This window comes from Hemitrygon akajei, chromosome 13, assembly GCF_048418815.1.
Source record: "Hemitrygon akajei chromosome 13, sHemAka1.3, whole genome shotgun sequence".
Lineage (NCBI taxonomy): Eukaryota > Metazoa > Chordata > Chondrichthyes > Myliobatiformes > Dasyatidae > Hemitrygon > Hemitrygon akajei.
The window spans coordinates 43,909,087-43,926,190 of NC_133136.1; the positions used below are offsets into that span (position 1 = coordinate 43,909,087).

Genomic DNA, 17,104 nt, shown 5'->3' on the forward strand with positions numbered 1-17,104 from the left:
GGATTAATGAAGTATCTACCTATCTAGTCTGGGGGGGGGGGGGAGCGGTTTCTCCTCATCTGTCCTAAATCTATTCCCCTGAATCTTGAGGCTTTGTCCCCTAGTTCTAATCTCCCTCGCTCTCTCTCTTACTCCGTTCTGTGTCTCGGCCGATGGTAGCAGCAAGAAGAGGGCATGGTGGAGATCTTTGGGGGCGGGGGGTGCTGCTTTCTTGTGGCAGTGCTCCATGTAAATGTACTCAATGGTGGGGAGGCCTTCAACCTGTGAAGGTCTTGGGAGGAACACGGGGGAAGAAACTGGATGAAATCGAGGAAAGGTGAAGCATAATAACTGGAAAACCATCTAAGGGAGTTGCAGAGTTTGAGGGAAGTGAGCAAAGATGAGCTTCCCCAAACACAACAAAATAATAAGTAATGGCTGGAACTGTCTGAGTTGCAAAGCGTTGATTTTGTAAATGCTTGTTCTGTGCAGCTCAGTTTTGCAATGGTGCACTTGAGTAATTCCAATTCAGTGTCCCTTAATACCAAGTCAGCCATTATCGCAGCAGGCTGAATTTATCATTTTAGCTCATAAAATCCTCAATAGTGCCAATACTATCAAACATCTGTTGCTCATGTTGCAACTTGGAGTCATTGTTAATGTTTGTGCTGGTGGGACTGCAATAAGAGTAGTAGTAAAGGGCAGAAATTGTTCCATTTACAATGCCTTGTCATTAATTTACTCAGGAGATTTGGCAGGGCAACTTGGAATAGATTTGTTTCAGATATGGTTTGAACTAAGATAGGAATAACGAAAAAAAAGTATAAAATCTCAGCAGATTAAGCAGCATCCATGGAATCTGAGGATCTATGGAGAGCAGTGTCTCTCTTTCCATGATGGAGGATGTTACCAAGGTTCTGTTTTAATGGATTTGACCTAGGAACTTTGGACTTTTGTAGTCTCGTGGCTTTTATATTCTGTGTTGCCGCTTGTTTTTTTTTTGCACAAGGGAGAGGGGATTTGGGGGCGGAGGTAACTTTTGCGTTTCGTGTGGGGGAGGGGTGGTTTTGGGGTGGGGTTGATGCTCGTGTTGCTCTTTTGTTGTGCAAGAGAGGGGATTTGGTTTACTGTTTCTCTTCGAACTTAATTCCGTGTTTTCTTTGTTTCGTGGCTATCTGGAGAAGAATCTCAGTTGTATATTGCTTATATATTTTGATCATAAATGAACCTTTGAACCTTTTGAAAGAGAGGAAAAATAGCATTTCGGGCCTTAAACCCTTTGTTAAACTTGAGGGTAGAAAGGAGTTAAACAAGTGATAGGCGATTTTACTTCATCTTTGTCTATCCATTGCATTTTCATAGGGCATAGGAAACAGGAATCTTGACTTTTCTCCAGACTTTTCAAATAAAAATACTGTTCTGCAATCACTGCCATATGTGTTAAGTGTTACAGAGTCCCTTTGTACCATTTTAAATGGCTATTAGAATCTTCAAGGAAAATGGCAATTGGAGCAGGAACCAATATGATTTTTTTTTTGAGTTAAGCATATCATATGGTGACTTAAGCTAATGGTTAGTCTTATTTCAGAGTTGGGCTATGAACCTGCATTTCATGGAATATGAACAGAAGTGGTAAATTTGTGCTTTGGCAGATTGGCCCTGCTAGTTTGAACTACTACTTCACAGCTGGATTCAGTCCCAACCCTGTGCTGTCTTGTGTAGGGTTTGCACCTTCTCCCAGTTCCTGCATGAGTTTCATCTGGGGATTGTAGTTTCTTCCAAAAATCTGGAAGATATGCCGGATCATGCCTTGACTGACAGCTAGAAATTTTCCCTATCTAAGTAGGTAGTGCAATTGTTGAGAATGTAGTGGGAAATAAATTCCAAGGAAAATTAGTATGTGGAACACTGGGATTGTTCTGACAGAATAGACTAGATGAGATGAATAGCAATTTCTCATGTTGTGAGGAAGTATATAACTAATGAAAAAAACATGCCATAGATGAAGAATGCATCCTCTGCCTTTAACTATAGTTCTCTTTTCCAGTCTTTGATACTTTTCTGGATATTCAACAGTGTGAATGATTTGGGAAGTACTTGAGACCTTGCTAATCATTGGCATTGACAGCCCCTTGTTCCTACCAATGTGCATTGTTGGCTTGGTGGAGACACCCAATCATTGTCTTGTTACATTTTTTTAAAATCGGCAGTGATTTTACTGGATGAGAGAACAAGCTGCCAATTCTTAAACTTATCATTATGTCAAAATTGGAAAATTCTTTGACTAATGAAAATATAATGACTCAGTTTCTAATGGTATGCTTTGAATTTTGTCCCAGTTTTTGCCATTTATTTATGATGATTCACTATAATGTGCAGCTCCAGCAGTTGAATTTGTTAAACCTCAGCAGCTGTTTGCTGCAGAGCTCCCTGGTTCAGATCTGCTATAATTGTCCCTATTGTATTGCAGAATTGCCAAGAAGATTAATATGTCAGAACAGATTTAAGCTATTTCAAGTAGATGTTGGTTTAATCCTTTTAAAAAGTTGGTGTTATGCAGTTTACATTTCACCTTTTATTTTTGCTAGCGTAACTTTGGCTTCTTCGTGGATGGAAAACTGCTCCATAAATTTTGGTTGTGTTTGCTTGAATTGTTTTGGGGGTTTTTTTGCCTTAGGTTTTCCAGTTACCGTGCCAAGTAATCCAAAATGCTGAAAAGTTAGTTATCTCAAAATGCAGCAGTTTTTTGATTTTATGTTTAAAAAAAATTTCTTTACTCAAGTATTATCCTATTTCTCCTCTTCTCTCTTTTTTTGTTTTATTAAAAGAAAAGAACTAAATGCTGGTGCTAAACCTTGAATAAGATTCTTTCCTGCACAGAATCTTTTATAATTAGCTGGTGTTTTTGGCTCCTTGTCCTAGTTACTTTTTAACAAATCCTATTTGCTTCCAAACCACGTAGCGCAACATTGTGCTCCAAGAAATCTGCTTTGTAAAAATAAATGAAACTTTGCTTCACATTGGAGGAAGGCAATATAAATGCAAGCAAGAGAACTTTCATATCCTAGCCAAGGACAGGAGGAAAGATATCGCCCCTGCAACATCCATAATCCTGTTGGGCTTTCTCTACCCTGGGTTGAAGTGAGTGATGTGCAGCCATGACTTTGGGCTTGAGTAATTTGGTTACTTGGAACAACTGCTGAGAAGGACACAGTTTTAAAACTATTGAGTGTTGTAGTAATGTGGAGGGTTTCCATCCGTTGTGGATGAACTGTTGTTAAAAGTAATTGGCTCCCTTTGAAACTCTTCCACAAAGCAGTAATTATTAATTCACTTTCACAGTTGTACTTCAGTTGTTGAACCTTTTGTAATATAAAAGGAAAATGTGGTTTTGTAATTGTACTATCTGGCATGCTTGGCAAGATGACAGATCTATTTATTTCTTTGCTGATAAAGGTTTTCCTCTTTCTTTCGTAGGTTTCCACCTAAGTGGTACAGTAACGGAACCTGCCACGCAATCAGAACCAGAAACTGTTTGCAATGTTGCTATCAGCTTTGATCGTTGCAAAATTACCTCAGTGACCTGTGGCTGCGGAAACAAGGACATCTTTTACTGTGCACATGTGGTGGCACTCTCGCTGTATCGGATTCGCAAGCCCGATAAGGTCAAGTTGCATCTTCCCATTTCAGAGACACTTTTTCAGATGAACAGAGACCAATTGCAGAAATTTGTTCAGTATTTGATCACCGTACATCATACAGAGGTTCTGCCTACTGCACAGAAACTAGCAGATGAAATACTTTCTCTGAACTCCGAGATCAATCAAGTACACGGTAAGTGCTGCATGTTGATCAATATTAAATTTGTATTGTGTAGAACTTTGCTTTTTTATATAATTAAAGCTTTTTATGTACATAAGTATGGGTTGTCTCACCATCTATTTAAGATTTTAAATTGGATAAAATATTTAAGACCCTTGAACTGGTAAATAAAAATCAGCAGATACGCTGGTTTGAAATAGTTGATGATTCTGAAAGAAATGTCAAGGTTTCCTTAAAACCCTCTAAAGTCCACTGTAGTTTGTATTCAAGCATTGATTCCCCTTGCTTCTGTGTTTCCCTCATCCACTCACCTTAAAGGATAAACCAAAGGATGAAGATTTGAATGTTGTTGAAAATTGTCTGAATAATCCATTTCCAAATTTAAATATAAGCATTACTGTTCATTGGTAGAATTGATGACTATTCAAGGGTTACCAGGTATATAGAAAATACTCACTGCTCTTCTTTGTCAAGGACTTGCTTCTTAAAACTCCTCACTCCTTGTCAGCATCCTAGTTAGTATTTTAGCCATCAGCTCAGTTGACTCTTCTTCCTTTTTATTCCCCGTTCTGCTGTGCTTCTAGTGCTTTGGTCTTTCCTCTTTTGTCCTCTTCTCATCCTGCCGTTTTCCTCCCAAACTTTTGTCGAAGGGAGCTGCAGGAGTTGTATCTTTTGATCCTCTACTAAATAAAAGGTATACCACCCACCGTCCCTTCCCAGGTCTAATGACCATAGAATGGACAAGAGAAAGTGTACAGTATGGAAGAGGCCATCCAGTGATGCGAGTTGGTCAATGATCGAGGCTGATCCCTTATTCCAGCATTATGTTAATAGCCCTGCAGATCACATTTCTACAAGTAGACATATCAACGCTATTAGATAGAATGCCTCCCCACCAACCTTGTGTGATCTAAGTACACCATCAACCCTCAATTTCCATGCCTTGCACACCCTTACCATGTCTTTTTCTTCCTCATCCTCTAGTTTTTTTCTACATATTACATTAAATATATGCCCCCTTTTATTCTAAACCATAGAACAGTTCAGCAGAGCACATTAATGGCTCTTCAACCCACGATATTGTCCAACCTTTTAACCTACTCCGCAATCAATCTTAACTCTTCCCTCCATGTTTCTTTCCTTCAGTTGCCTAAGTAAGAGTCTCTAAAATGACCTCAATGTATCAGCTTCAGCCACCATCTTCAGCAGTGAATTCCAGGCACCTACCACTCACCTTTTTTTTAAAAAAAAACCAACCCAGCTCTGACATCTTTCCTAAACTTCACTCCACTCATCTTAAAAATATGTCCTCCGGTGTTACCTATTGCTATCCTGGGAAAAAAGTGCTGGCTGTTCACTCTTATTTATGCCTCATAATCTAAAACAACTTTATCAAGTCACCTCTTAATCCTCCTTCACTGCTAAGGGAAAAGCCCTACCCTGGTCAACCTTCCCTTATAAGACACGTTCTGTAATCCAGGCAACATCCTGGTAAAACTCTTATGTACTCTCTAAAACTTCCATATCCTTCCTATAATGAGGCAATCAAAACTGAACACAATATTCCATGTGTGGTCTAAACAGAGTTTTATAGAGTTGTGTAACCCCCCTGGCACGCCTCAGGCTCGCTCAGCTCGCTTCCGTCTGGGGGGAGCAGCCTTCGGCCCCGCCAAACTGGGTAATCAGCTTGTGTGGATGCTGTGTGATGTCCCCACCCCGCCAAATAACAGACAGTACACCGTATGCGATTGAATGATTACACTTTATAGATCTTACAAGAACTAAGTGACTAATAACAATATAGTATATATGAAGGAAAAGAAAATAAAGAAAAGTCACCAAAACTTATGAAAGTCCAAACCACTTTGTGCACAACCGTTGGAGCTCAATTAACGAAGTCTTTTGGCCACCATTCGATTGCCTCAGACCTCCTCGACTCATAGCTCAGGACCACCCGAAGTGATCAACCAAGCACCCCCGGCACGTCTGTCTTCATCTCCTCTCCTTGCCGAAAATCCTGGCCTCGGGGTCCGTTCCGTCGCCCAGTTTACAGCATTGTGTCCTCTCTCTCTCTCACCCCCTCGCGCCAACTCCCCAACTCCCCGCCAACAATAGTTTACAGACCCAGATGAGAGAATAACATTAATCCCAATTGGTTAACAAATGAATACAATCCGTTATCAGCAACTCTAAACCCAAACAAGCTGCAAGAGAAAGCACTTATCATAACAAAGAAGCATTCCTACTTTTAACAAAACAAAGAAGCCATTTTCATTAATATACACAGTAACAAAGAAAAAGAAGAAACGCCCTTACACCAATAAGAAACCCCCTTACAGCTGCAACATAATATCATGGCTCTTGAATTCAGTACCTTAACTAACGAAGGCCAGCACACTGTATGTCAATTAACCGTGCTGTCAACTTGTGTGGTATCTTTGAGGATCAGTGGACCTCCACTCCAAGATCCATCTGCTCTTCCACACTGCAAAGAGTCCTGCCTTTAACTTTGTCCTTCACCTTGAAGAGAAAGCTTTTTCTCTATTTGGAATCTTTATAATTTTTTGGGGGGGACCTTGGTCAATTCCCTCTTGTCTTCTCTGTTCAGCATCAGCTAATCAAATGTTTCCCTATAGCTACAATCTTTTTGGTCCCAGCAACCTCTGATAAGTCATTTCTCTTTGTGCAACAGCCTCTTTCCTTTACTCTGATGATCAGACCTAAAGCATTAGTGACAGTGCTATGGTCTAGCTGCAATGCGTACACTATCTGTACACTGTCCTTGCCCCAGCTAGTATGGGATGCACACTCTCTGGCTTTTTAATCACTTTTATTGTTCAGCTACTTCTAAGATAACAATGTTAGCTGATTTGTTAACACCTCAAATTATTTTCTCCACCACCTCACTTCCAGATCTACTTTCAGAAAACTCATCCTTTCCTCTGTCCAAGCAAGTTGCTGTCCAATTTCCAAATACCCTCCTCTCAAGTCCCCTTCCCTGAGAGTGAAATTAGTAAAGAATTTTTCTAGGGTAGCTTTAGCACACTTCAGTCTCTACGTGAATGAAGGTTTTTGTTGCTGGATTAACTGAACACTTTGCCTAATATTTTCTTGATTTGATGTGCATTTTGTGATCCTTCATTTAAATGATGTGATAAATGGCTTATACAGCTAAATAGGGTCAAGTGGTGACTGTAAGTTGTCCCCAGCAGGTAGGTGACTAATAGAATCCAGGGGGAGTTGAAGAGCGTGTGAGGAGAAACAAAAAAAAAATTATGTTTGGTATAAATGAGGTCATTGATGGTTGGGACTGTCTTAATGAGCTGAAGGGACTGTTTAGAATCTGTATCTTTCTGATTCTATGATGAGAGCTGCTAAATTAATGGATTTATAGACATTGTCTATACTATAGTATCATTTCTAATTGCATCTTAGACCAGAGGACAGGACCAGAATTAGGCCATTCAGCCCATCGAGTCTGCTCTGCCATTCCATTGTGGCTGATCCCGGATCCCACTCAACGCCATACACCTGCCTTCTCGCTCTTTCCTTTGGTGCCCTGACCAGTCAGGGAACTATCAACTTCCGCCTTAAATATGCCCATGGACTTGGCCACCACTGCTGTCTGTGGCAGAGCATTCCACAGATTCACTCCTCTCTGGCTAAAAAATTCCTCCTTGCGTCTGTTCTAAAAGGTCAGCCCCTCACTTTTGAGACTGTGCTCCCTAGTTCTGGATGCCCCCACCGTAGGAGGCATCCTCTCCATATCCACTCTGTCTAGTCCTTTCAACATTCGCTAGGTTTCACTGAGATTCATCCCCCCCCCCCCACCAATATTCTTCTAAATTCCAGTGAGTACAGGCTCAAAGCCGCCAAATGCTCCTCATATGTTAATCCCCTTCATTCTCAGAATCAATAGACAATAGGTGCAGAAGTAGACCTTTCGGCCCTTCGAGCCTGCACCGCCATTCTGAGATCATGGCTGATCATCTACTATCAATACGCGGTTCCTGCCTTGTCCCCATATCCCTTGATTCCCCTATCCATAAGATACCTATCTAGCTCCTTCTTGAAAGCATCCAGAGAATTGGCCTCCACTGCCTTCCGAGGCAGTGCATTCCAGACCCCCACAACTCTCTGGGAGAAGAAGTTTTTGCTTAACTTTGTCCTAAATGACCTACCCCTTATTCTCAAACCATGCCCTCTGGTAGTGGACTGTCCCAGCATCTGGAACATATTTCCTGCCTCTATCTTGTCCAATTTCTTAATAATATATGTTGCAATCAGATCCCCTTTCAATCTCCTTAATTCCAGCATGTACAAGCCCAGTCTCTCTAACCTCTCTGCGTAAGACAGTCCAGACATCCCAGGAATTAACCTCGTGAATCTACGCTGCACTTCCTCTACAGCCAGGATGTCCTTCATTAACCCTGGAGACCAAAACTGTACACAATACTCCAGGTGTGGTCTCACCAGGGCCCTGTACAAATGCAAAAGGATTTCCTTGCTCTTGTACTCAATTCCCTTTGTAATAAAGGCCAACATTCCATTAGCCTTCTTCACTGCCTGCTGCACTTGCTCATTCACCTTCAGTGACTGATGAACAAGGACTCCTAGATCTCTTTGTATTACTCCCTTACCTAACTCTACACTGTTCAGATAATAATCTGCCTTCCTGTTCTTACTCCCAAAGTGGATAACCTCACACTTATTCACATTAAACGTCATCTGCCAAGTATCTGCCCACTCACCCAGCCTATCCAAGTCACCCTGAATTCTCCTAACATCCTCATCACGTCACACTGCCACCCAGCTTAGTATCATCAGCAAACTTGCTGATGTTATTCTCAATGCCTTCATCTAAATCGTTGATGTAAATCGTAAACAGCTGTGGTCCCAATACCGAGCCCTGTGGTACCCCACTAGTCACCACCTGCCATTCCGAGAAGCACCCATTCACCATTACCCTTTGCTTTCTATCTGCTAACCAGTTTTCTATCCATGTCAATATCTTCCCCCCAATGGCATGAGCTCTGATTTTACCCACCAATCTCCTATGTGGACCTTATCAAATGCCTTCTGAAAATCCAGATACACTACATCCACTGGATCTCCCTTGTCTAACTTCCTGGTTACATCCTCGAAAAACTCCAATAGATTAGTCAAGCATGATTTGCCCTTGGTAAATCCATGCTGGCTCAGCCCAATCCTATCACTGCTATCTAGATATGCCACTATTTCATCTTTAATAATGGTCTCTAGCATCTTCCCCACTACTGATGTTAGGCTGACAAGACGATAGTTCTCTGTTTTCTCCCTCCCTCCTTTCTTAAAAAGTGGGATAACATTAGCCATTCTCCAATCCTGAGGAACTGATCCTGAATCTAAGGAACATTGGAAAATGATTACCAATGCATCCGCAATTTCCAGAGCCACCTCCTTTAGTACCCTAGGATGCAGACTATCTGGACCTAGGGATTTGTCAGCCTTCAGTCCCATTAGTCTACTCATCACCGTTCCCTTCCTAATGTCAATCTGTTTCATTTCCTCTGTTTACCCTATGTCCTTGGCCCATCCATACATCTGGGATATTGCTTGTGTCTTCCCTAGTGAAAGCAGATCTAAAGTACTTATTAAATTCTTCTGCCATTTCTCTGTTTCCCATAACAATTTCACCCAATTCATTCTTCAAGGGCCCAACGTTGTTCTTAACTATCTTCTTTCTCTTCACATAACTAAAAAAGCTTTTACTGTCCTCCTTTATATTCCTGGCTAGCTTGTGTTTGTACCACATTTTTTCTCCCCGTATTGCTTTTTTAGTTAAGTTCTGTTGTTCCTTAAAAATTTCCCAATCATCTGTCCTCCCACTCACCTTAGCTTTGTCATATTTCCTTTTTTTTAATGCTATGCAATCTTTGACTTCCTTTGTCAACCACTGTGGCCCCTTTCCCCCCTTTGAATCCTTCCTTCTCTGGGGGATGAACTGATTTTGCACCTTGTGCATTATTCCCAAGAATACCTGCCATTGCTGTTCCACTGTCTTTTCTGCTAGGATATCCATCCAGTTAACTTTGGCCAGCTCCTCCCTCATGGCTCCATAGTCTCCTTTGTTCAACTGCAACACTGACACCTCCGAACTGCCCTTATCCTTCTCAAATTGCAGATAAAAACATCATATTATGGTCACTACCTCCTAATGGCTCCTTAACTTCAAGATCGCTTATCAAATCCTGTTCATTACACAACACTAAATCCAGAATAGCCTTGTCCCTGGTCGGCTCTCGTACAAGCTGTTCCAAGAATGCATCCCGTAGGCACTCAACAAACTCCCTATCCTGGGGTCCAGCACCAACCTGATTCTCCCAGTTCACCTGCATGTTGAAATCCCCCATAACTACTGCGACATTACCTTTGCCACATGCCAATGTTAACTCCCTATTCAACTTGCATCCAATATCCATGCTACTGTTTGGTGGCCTATAGGCAACACCCATTAGGGTCTTTTTGCCCTTACTGTTCCTCAGTTCTATCCACACAGACTCTACTTCTCCTGATTCTATGTCCCCCCCTTGCAAAGGACTGAATCTCATTCCTCACCAACACGGCCACCCCACCCCCTCTGCCCACATTTCTGTCCCTACGATAGCACGTATACCCTTGTACATTCATTTCCCAGGTCTGATCTCCCTGCAGCCATGTCTCCGTTATCCCAACAACATCATAGTTACCCATTCGCACCTGAGCTTCAAGCTCATCTGCCTTATTTCTGACACTTCGTGCATTCAGATATAGAATTTTTAGCCCATTTCTCCTCTCTCTGTTTAAATCGCTGCCTATTGTGCTTGTCATCCTTGTGAACTTCCTCTGGACTCTTTCCAATGACAGCAAATCCTTTGGGATATGGAGCTCTAAACAATCTTCCTTTTTGTGTTTTTTTTTGACTTTTCAGCTTTTGTTTTATGGCAAGTTGTACTTGAACAGTAGTTATACTTTAGTTAACTTTTCTGTTTTTATTGATTCTGTAGTTAGTTTCTTTGCCTACTTCTGTGTTCTCCCTTGCATTTCCTCTGCTTGTCTCTAATTGTAGTCATAATTAGCCCTTCAGAAACATGCTAAAGCAAATTACCACAAGATTCTGTTTTTCAGAATGTTTTTTCCGCTGTGAGCTATCGTTCAGCAGTGAAGTCCTGTGCTAAAAATGAGATTTATAACTTTGTAGATGACTAGAATATCTTGGTTCTGGTTCTTTTTTTTTGAGGCAAGAATGTGGATTTTTCAGAGCGAAGAGTTATTTTTCTATGATATTGCATTTTATTTTCCAGGTAGATAGCTGGGAATATATAGGCTCTGATCTTCAATGTGAAATTGTGGTTTAAGAAAAAACCTCATGTTTCACCAATAGAATTAGTGCTGCTTGTGCATGGGAGGGGGGAGCTGGGGTTCTAACATTTAACTGTCATTCATTCTTTGGAGCACTCTGCATTCGTGGATGGTTGTGAAGAAGCAGCATTCCAGGATGTGTATTGCATGCGTTCCTCTAACATTAAATGTACCTTTGTCACCTTGGAATTAAAATGGTTGTTTCTGTCTTTGAATGTTAATTTTTAAACAAAAGTAATGAAAGAGCTGAACTTGATATGAACTTACAATAAAAATTATTCATTTTTCAATTGATGAAGGTGCCCCTGACCCAACAGCAGGAGCGAGCATAGACGATGAAAACTGTTGGCACCTGGATGAAGAGCAGGTCCAGGAACAGGTTAAACTATTTCTCTCCCAGGGTGGTTACCATGGATCTGGAAAGCAGCTGAACTTGTTGTTTGCAAAGGTATGGATTTTTACTCATCTCTCTTTTGGCTGTTGTGCAAGTATGAGCTGTCAGTCTCAAATCAATAAAATAATTGATAATTTACAGAAAGTAAATCAAGCAGCAGAAATGACCAAGTGAAGAATCAAAGTAAACTTGAGCATAAATATTATCTATTGTACCCACAATCATAATTTTAATGATAAATTTGCATGTTTATTGCTATTTATTAGTTTTAAAATCTAGCTGCCTGTGTGGGTATAAAATCATTAACTTTCAAAATACATCTCAAGCTATCTAACATTTTTTGGAAATATGGAATATTAATAACAAATTTTGGTTTCAGGTATGCTAGTAAGCACATCTTTGAGTTAGGGTTTCATTAAAATACTGCAGTTTAATTAAGGATAAACCAATGAAAGAATTCAATTGAAGATTAAAAAAAAATAATTCCTGGTTAATGTTTTCATGGAAGATATCTGCGAATAAAACCTTTTTGCTGAAAATGCCTGGCCCTCAATTTCTATGCATGTATAACGGATGTTCCTTTTAATGTTTTCATAAAAATAAGGGGGTGTTAATTATTATTGTGGAAAAACCATAAGGTATAATTTTAAAAGAGCTATTGTCATTTGTTGCCATAAGTTCAATAATACAAGAATGCACACTTCACAAAATTTTTCACTGTAATATTTTTCCATAAGGTATAATTTAAGGTATAATTTAAAAAGAGCTATTGTCACTTGTTGCCATAAGTTCAATAATACAAGAATGCACACTTCACAAAATTTTTCACTGTAATATTTTTCCATAAGGTATAATTTAAGGTATAATTTAAAAAGAGCTATTGTCACTTGTTGCCATAAGTTCAATAATACAAGAATGCACACTTCACAAAATTTTTCACTGTAATATTTTTCACACTTCCTTTCTTGTTTTTAACATGACTGCAGAGTAACATGGCTGTTCTGGAATACACTCAAACTGGACAGAATTGCACTGTATCACTTTTTTAAAAAATATGCCTCATGTTTTCCTGCCTTGATTGCCCGCCAACATTGCAGGTATTTGTGTTGTCTGTTGCATATTAATCTGTGTTTCTTTGAAAATAGACTTCAGGAAAAGATTCTGAAACAAAATCCAAGCTGCACCTTTAGAAATTGGGGAAAAATAAGAATTTCAGGTCTTCATTCTTTTTCTCTATATGTGTGTAATGTGATATTTAAGTATGCAGCAAAAAGACTCTCAAATTAAAGCACTGGAAAGTACTTGCCTAGTATGATAATAGGGTTATGGAATGGTAACGTTTGGATTAACAATGCAATTGTCCCTAGGCATGGTCATGGTGTAAAAACCAGGCCATCAGTGAAGGTAAAAGGAATAGATTTTTCCATTTTTCCCTTCTGTTGGCAGAGATGTGCATTCGCATTTGTCATTGGACTACCTTAAGAGGATATAATTCAAGCCTGGAGAGATGTGGAAAAATTATTTATTAAGTTTTTATGCTAAAAATGCTCCCAGCTAATTTACAGTCATACAATGCACTAACTTTATCCTTTTTCTCAAAGCATTACCTTGTGCTTTGAAACAATTCTAACAATCAAGGCAGACAACTAGTGCTCAAAAGATGACAATGCAAATACAAAAGAAAAATAATAATAATAAATAAGTAATAAATATCGAGAACATGTGATGAGGAGTCCTTGAGAGAGAGAGTCCATTAGGCTGTGGGAACACTTCAGTGATGGGGCAAGTGAAGTTGAGGGAAGCTATCCCCTCTGGTTCAAGAGCCTGCTGGTTGAGGGGTAATAACTGTTCTTGAACTTTGTCGTGTGAGTCCTGATGCTCCTGTACCACCTTCCTGATGGCAGCAGGAGGAAGGGAGCATGACCTAGGTGGTGAGGGTTCCTGATGATGGGATGCTGCTTTCCTTCGACACCCTCCATGCAGATGTGCTCAATGGTGGGGAGGGTTTTACCCACAATGGGCTGGACTGTATTCATTACTTTTTGCAGGATTTTCTGTTCAAGGTCATTGGTATTTCCATACCAAGCGGTGATGCATCCAGTCAGTATACTCTCCACCACACATCTATAGAAGTTTGTGAAAGTTTTAGAGGTCATGCTGAATCTTCGAAAACTCTTGGGAAAGTAGAGGCACTGCAGTGCTTTCTTTATAGTTGTACTTGTGTACTGGGCCCAGGGCAAGTCCTCTGAAATGATAACACTGAGGAATTCAAAGTCGCAGAACCTCTCCACCTCTGAACTCTTGATGAGGATTGGCTCTTCGACCTCCAGATTCCTCTTCTTGGTGAATAATCAGCTCCTTGGACTTGTTGACATTGAGTAAGATATTGTTGTTGTGACACCATGCAGGAAGATTTTCAGTCTCCTTCCTATATGCTGATTCATCACCGTCTTTGATTCAGCCAACAAGGGTGGTGTTCTCAGCAAACTTCAATATAGCATTGGACCTGTGCTTCGCCTTGCTGTCGAAAGTGTAAAGCACGTACAGTAGAACAAGGGGCTGTGCACACAGCCTTGTGGTGCGCTTGTGCTGATGGAGATTCTGGAGGAGACGTTGCCAAACTGAACTGACTTGGGGTCTGCAAGTGAGGAAATCGAAGATCCAATTGCACAAGGAGGTATTGAGGTCAAGGTCTTGAAGCTTATTGGTTAGTTTTGAGGGGATGATAGTACTGAATGCTGAACTGTGGTCGATAAAGAGCATCCTGATATATGTATCTTTGCTGTCTTAATTTGGTGGTAACTTAATTTTGTTCCATCCAATTATTGAACATAATCTTGAAGTCTTACATGGTGTTTGCTTTAACAATTATCCTGGTACTAAACTCAATTTTAAAAATATTTCTTAATAATTATGAAGTTATCCAAGTGAATTTGAGCTGCTCCAGTATTATATAGCTTGACACAGAGTGCTACAGCCATAAATGCATGGACTGATAAAGAACTTATCAGTACATTTTTCTTAACATCTTGTAACTTGTGATAAAGCTGATAATTCCTTCCTGATTGATTCCTTCATGATCTTATCTTCCTAGCTTTAAAATTCCATTTTACCCCCCGACTCCTCTATTTTCTGATATCCAGCATACCTTCACTTTTTCAAGCTTCTTATTTAAAGTGCAATTAAATTCCACAGTGTTTTAGTTTACTTTCCCACTTTGGATTAATATACTTTCATTATTTCCTTTGCTCTTCTTGGTTCCCTTGCTAACAGCACATTGGACACCATTCCATCTAGATCTGTTCCATAATTCTCATTTATATCAGAGTTGACTCCAGAACAGTTTTCTATTCCTGTCCCTGATCCAATACAGCTAATTTTCTGAGTATTCTCATGTCTGGTACCATGACAAGTTGATGCACACTGTATTTTCTCCATTTTCTGTACATTTTCAAAGATGCCTAAGATTTCAGAAACACAGGCATTCTTTTTCCAGCATTTTCATACTTCTATTTATGTGTTTAATTTCATGCTTAATCAATAAATTCTAACCTCCTCATTATCACCAAGTTAACTGGCTTGCATATACCCGGGTTAGTTTATTTGCTTTTTTTTAAAACAAAACACTATTACATCATTCAGTTTCATGAAGATAACTACTATCAGTAGGACACAATTTCGTCCCTCAACTCAACTGTATTATCATCGTAAGTAATGGGTTACTGAGAGGGAGAGAAGGAATCAAATTTATACTCTTTACATGTTTGCTAAATGGTCTTTTGAGCTGTATTTTTTATTTTAAAAACCGATACTTCATTTAGAATTCCACATTTTAGTATGAGATTGGTGACTATTTATATTTATTATTTCTTATTATTGTTACTGTTTTCTTTATCCTACTGTGGTTTTTTTATGCTGCTTCAGAGCCAGAATAATAATTGTTTCGTTCACCTTTACACTTGTATACTGAAAATAACAATCTTTATTCTTAAAGAGACATTTTAAAAGAAAATAGCAATTCAGTGCACCTCTGACTCACTTAACTGCAGTTCTTTGAGAAAGCAGCAATGCCATGTTACTCTTCAGTCTTAGAATCACCATCTTCAACCTTTCAGCAAAACCAAACTGCATGTATGGTGGTTTAAGTGTGGTTGTAAATTGTCATTGATTCTCCTGATCAATTAGAGGCATCCATTGTGAATCCAACACCTTTTTTTGTCTCTTAACTGCATTTTCAATGTTAAACTGCATTTGTGTTGGGCTATCACTGAGATATTTTACCATAGTAATCAATAACACCAACGAGCAAAAATAATGTAGGAGGATTTGTATCCTTGGCCAGAGTATCATTCTGTCAATTATGGCAATGCCTGGGTGAAACCAATAGAGAAGCCATTCCTTTATGGTTGACTGGTTTAACTGAGAACTTTCCAGGTCAGAGGTCACTATTTGATATGGTATGTTTTTAAAATAAATAATTTAACTGATTTGTATCTGGCAAAGAAAGATATGAAGGATATCTGCAACTTGTTCAAAAAAAAATTGTCTACTTAACAGGTGCGGGAAATGTTGAAGATGAGGGATTTAAATGGTGCTCGAATGTTGACGTTAATCACAGAGCAATTTATGGCTGACCCCCGTCTTTCTCTATGGCGGCAACAAGGAACGGCAATGACTGACAAATACAGGCAGCTCTGGGATGAGCTAGGTAAATAAGAGTTCTCTGGAATGAAAGTTATTCTTTAAATTGGAAAACCAGTTCAACTAGAGCAGAATTATTTTTGATCATTGTGTTTGCAAGAAAATGTTACTTTTCTAATCATATTTTGGCTTGTTGGAGACCAAAGTGAAAATCTTTTTCCTGTCCCAAAAATCAAAGCCAGCTTCAAGCTTTATATTAAGCCTCTGATCATCCTGGATTTGCTTCTAGTCTTTGCACAACTTTTATTGTCTGTTGTCCTCAATGTGAGCTATGAATTTGAAATATTGTATTAAAGGAAGTAGTGATGCTACAGTTGTTTTCTTTTCTACACTTGTGCGTTTCTTTGAATGTTCGAACCCTGATGTCATTCAAATGCTTATAAGGGAATATTATTGTGATCCTCCATGCTGAGGTTTGTTTGAATATTATTAATTTCAAAACTTTTCCTGACTTTTAACAAATCAATTTGTTAGATAGCGCTGCACAGAGTTTGCCATCGATATTGTTAAAAATGAGCCCTGTGAATAAAGAGTAAATTTATTCATGATAAATGATAATTGTTGTGTTTCTGTGTAGAAAATTCACAGCTCCGATCGTGTTACAGTGCAGAATAAATAGAATCATTTGAGGGTTTAAATTGAGGGTGTGTTGCATACATTTCCTTAAATTTGTATAGTTGAAAGAAGCCATTTAGTTATTAAATAAAAGGGAATAATATTGGATACACATGAATGTCATGAAAATTTGGAATGGTTTCCCTGAAATGATATGGATACTAGGTTTAAGTAAAATGTCCAGGATTGCATCTGAGATTTTTGGCATACAAG

The 17,104-nt window shown here is 39.3% G+C and overlaps 1 protein-coding gene across 5 annotated transcripts in view; it reads left to right on the forward strand.

The window, feature by feature from the left end:
* Nucleotides 1-17,104, forward strand: part of LOC140737825 (zinc finger SWIM domain-containing protein 6) — a 176,195-nt gene that overhangs the window by 104,114 nt on the left and 54,977 nt on the right. For 4 of the 5 annotated variants that reach the window (XM_073064503.1, XM_073064501.1, XM_073064505.1 and 1 more), the window contains exons 2-4: nt 3,457-3,813; nt 11,481-11,629; nt 16,133-16,283. In XM_073064503.1, the coding sequence (XP_072920604.1) occupies nt 3,457-3,813; nt 11,481-11,629; nt 16,133-16,283 (657 nt within the window). Of the gene's footprint in view, nt 1-3,034; nt 3,121-3,456; nt 3,814-11,480; nt 11,630-16,132; nt 16,284-17,104 lie in introns of those variants that run through there. The other variant, XM_073064504.1, reaches the window with a different exon arrangement.